Consider the following 3,613-nt stretch of genomic DNA (forward strand, 5'->3'; position numbering starts at 1 on the left):
CGTATGTGTGACATCTGTGCAAAGATTGCATCTTTTCCCAAACAGAGGTCAAGAGAAGAGGATGGAGCATTGCCTGGTTGTGTTGTCATAGAGACCATCGGAGAACAGAGATAATATCGAGGGCTCACTTCAGGCAAAGAGAAGGGAATAAAGATTTTTACTGTTCATTTCAATCATAACTTCTGCCTTTCCTCCCTGGCTCAATCTCTAAAGCTTTCATCTGCTGCATTCAGAGCTCATGTGACGGCTGTCTCTCCCTTTCAGTGCGGTAATGAGTGCTGCTGCATACCCATGTGGAGAGGAGGACGGCTACTTGTCAGCTAAACCCTTCAACAAAAATAACCAGAAATGAGACGCTTTTCAACTGAAAGACATTTATTTAGACATTTTTTGGCCCGTGTCAGCCACGAAAGCAAAAACAGGGTTTCATCCCAAAAGGAAATATTTCCAAAATTTATGTCAGCCACTAGACTCTGACAGCTTCGATATCTGTATGTGGTTTCATGCCAGTGATTAAAATGGCGGATATCTCATTTTGGAATAAAACACTTCAAAAAATACAATAGTCCTTGTCCTAGAACTGGAAATGAGTACAAAAAGAAATCATTGCACAGTATTAAAATGCCATAGAAAGAAAACTGCATTCATGTCATGAGAGAGAAAAATACCTTGTTAACCAGTGAATCTCGAGAGGCACATGTTGGGAGTTGAAGAGATCCACTGGCCACGTGCACACAATATGCTTCTGAATGATCAGATTTAAGCGGTGGTTTGATTTGGGAGTTTATTTTTAAGTAAGATCATTTTCTCCTGGAGCCAGAGGGATTCTTTTAAATAATAATTGGGGTGCTTCATCTGGATCAATGTCCTCTAACCTTTTGAACACACGGCATACTCTAAAAAAGTGAATGACATTGAGCAAAAATCTGGCATTCACTCAGGTTATGTTTACAGTGATTATGAAATTAGCCTGACATGAGTAGAAAATCAGTTAATGCTGAAAACTGCTGATTATTTTGCGTGCATGCGTGTTGATACTACTGCACACATGCACTGTAGACAGTATGTGATTAGCATGCACACATCCCACCGCAGAACCCCCGACAGCCGGACACCCTGCGAGGAGAACAGACAGGACAAACAAACAGAGGAAATGGGTGGGGGAACGCAGGCTGAGGTAAAATACAAAGGCTTCCATGGTTTGTTTCACATGTCAGAGAAGAGCTGTTCGATTTTATAGAATGTAACAGGAGGCTAAGGCTGAAAGATCAATGGCTGCAAGAAAAGTAAAAGTCATGGGCGACTGTCCAATCATAGCGCTACACGTGTCTTGCCAAGAAAAGTATTGGAATTCATAATAATGCATCTCTGAGCTGTAGCTAGCTAATTAAGCTAACGTTATATTCATGGGACGATTGAGTGCCGGGTGCCAGGTGCCAGGTCTTTGTTTGTCCATTCTGGGCTACTGTAGAAACATAGTGGCCTCCGTAGAAGAGGACTCTGTAAATATAAACAGCTCATTCTAAGGTAACAAAAATACAACGATTCCTATTTTCAGGTGATTATACACTAATGAAAACATACCTATGAATATTACATGGATTCTTAAATACGCAACTGGCTAATTATAATGCTAAAAGACTGAGGCTGAAGCTGCCTGTCCCTGTCAATAAGTCATCAACCCTACTAGTTAATGATCCATGTAAAAGACATGTAACACTAAATAAAGAAACAGTATTGTTAGTGTAGATAGTAAAGAAAAAAGATAGATCATTCCAACATAAGCCTGTTTGGCTGCTTAGCTAACAATAGCAGCTTACTATTTCTTAACAATTTCCCCTTGGGGATTAATAAAGTATAACTTGTTCTTCTTCTTCTTCTTCTCACATTAGAGCAGATAAACACACTTTTGTGGATTTGGAAGAAGACACCCTCATCCAAACTATGGCTCCAAGCTACAGCCAGATGCACACTGCTTCAACATGTGTAGGAATCCAAAGCCTGCTGTACCTGTCGTGCCTAGTTATAGTTGCTAAGCTATGATTGGACAGTTGCTCTTCGCGGAATGGGGTTCTAGTAAAGGCTCAGTACTCAACAACTGGGCCACAATGTGGTACCATGGTACTTGGCTGTCTGGCTGTTCATTATTTTGACATTTTTTAAATGTTGTCATTCAGTAAATTGTTGGCATGAAATCATTTGACTCGTCTCAATTCACACAGAGACTGGACTTGATTTACTTGTTGGTCTCCAGAGCCAAAAAGGTTGGGGAACGCCTGATCCAAAAAAAAAAAAAAAGTCAAAATGTATGCATGTTCGCTTACGTGCAGCCAGGAAGGATGTTCCAGCCTGTATCCTCGCAGACAACATTGTGGGGTAACTCAAAACACTGAAATAGGAAAAGTATAACTGTAGCGTACAGATAAAGCACATACCAACTGTGCACACTGGGGGAAACACCAAAAAACCAACAGGTAGACAGAAAGGAATGTTGAATTCTCGTACCATCGATACAAATTCATGTTACTCCCTTTTAAGTAGTGGTCTGCTGCTGGTAGACCTGCTAACATGGCAGTTCAAAGTGTGCCTCCACACTCCCAGCCGTCTCTGTATCCCTCCACTGACTCAACGATGCAAATTGTTAACAAACAAGGCAAGTAACAAATTTTGTGACACGGTGGGTGGTAAATCCCCAAAATATCTACGTGCCAAAGAGACTTTTGTTTGGTGAGGAGAAGTCCTCTGACTGAGAGTAGACAACCTTGCTAACAGCAGCGAGGTTTCCTCAGCGTTGTGGGTGGTTTTCCTGCTCCTCCTTAACAAGACCAGCAATATGATATGCAAGTGCTTTGGTGCTGTACTGTACTAAGAACAGTCTAGATTTATGGAATATAATGTCTTTTGTGTGTGGACCAAAAAAAAAAAAGCCAGGAGCAGAAAATAGTTTTCTAACCATCATGTGGTTTAAATGAAGTGAAGCAGAGGAATGTGCTGGCTGGCAGCAGAGAGCACCCACATTCCCACAAGGCTTAAAGGGCGTGAGAAGTCAGAAGTCAGATGGCAGACGGCAGGATTCCCGTTGCCGACCGTCGCCTTATTGTCAAAGGCCGCCTCAGTCGCCCACGTCGCTGTCCTGGTCTCCTATGACCCACAGGAAGTGGAAGCTGAGCGCCAGCAGGGCGGTACCCAACAGGTCACCCAGAGCTGTCAGGTAAGGGATGGAAAAACTGTCGGGATCTTTGCCGCTCCGCCACATGGAGTGCACCATCCAGTCTGATATACACAACAATAGCAGCACCTGGGAGAGAAGGAAAGGAGGATTAGACTGCTGCTTCCTGAAATGAAGACACTGCAGGAAGCCTACAGAGTTACCCAGGGTTCTCTCAGAAAGAGTGCTCGCACAACCTCATCATAGAGAAAGAATTGAGTTATTCATTTAAAATGACTGATTACCAAAGTCAGAATTCATAAACTAAAAATATATTTCCACATTTTAGGGCCAAATAGTAACAGCTGAGAAATAGTAATAGCTATTGTTTTTACACTTCAGTTTTGTATGAGGGGTCAGATTCGACCCCTTGGCCACTGCAGCAATTCAATTCAATTTTCAATT

At 42.2% G+C, this 3,613-nt stretch overlaps 1 protein-coding gene across 1 annotated transcript in view; it reads right to left on the bottom strand.

Annotated features, from left to right (window-relative positions):
- Positions 1 to 357: 357 nt before the first annotated feature.
- Positions 358 to 3,613, bottom strand: part of slc41a2b (solute carrier family 41 member 2b) — a 51,298-nt gene continuing 48,042 nt past the window's right edge. The window contains exon 11 of the mRNA XM_035674953.1: positions 358 to 3,298. Coding sequence (XP_035530846.1) covers positions 3,113 to 3,298 — 186 coding nt within the window. The 3' untranslated portion in view covers positions 358 to 3,112. The remainder of the gene's footprint in view (positions 3,299 to 3,613) is intronic.

This window comes from Morone saxatilis, unplaced genomic scaffold (assembly GCF_004916995.1).
Source record: "Morone saxatilis isolate NCDOM2014 unplaced genomic scaffold, NCSU_SB_2.0 Contig10, whole genome shotgun sequence".
Taxonomy (NCBI): domain Eukaryota; kingdom Metazoa; phylum Chordata; class Actinopteri; family Moronidae; genus Morone; species Morone saxatilis.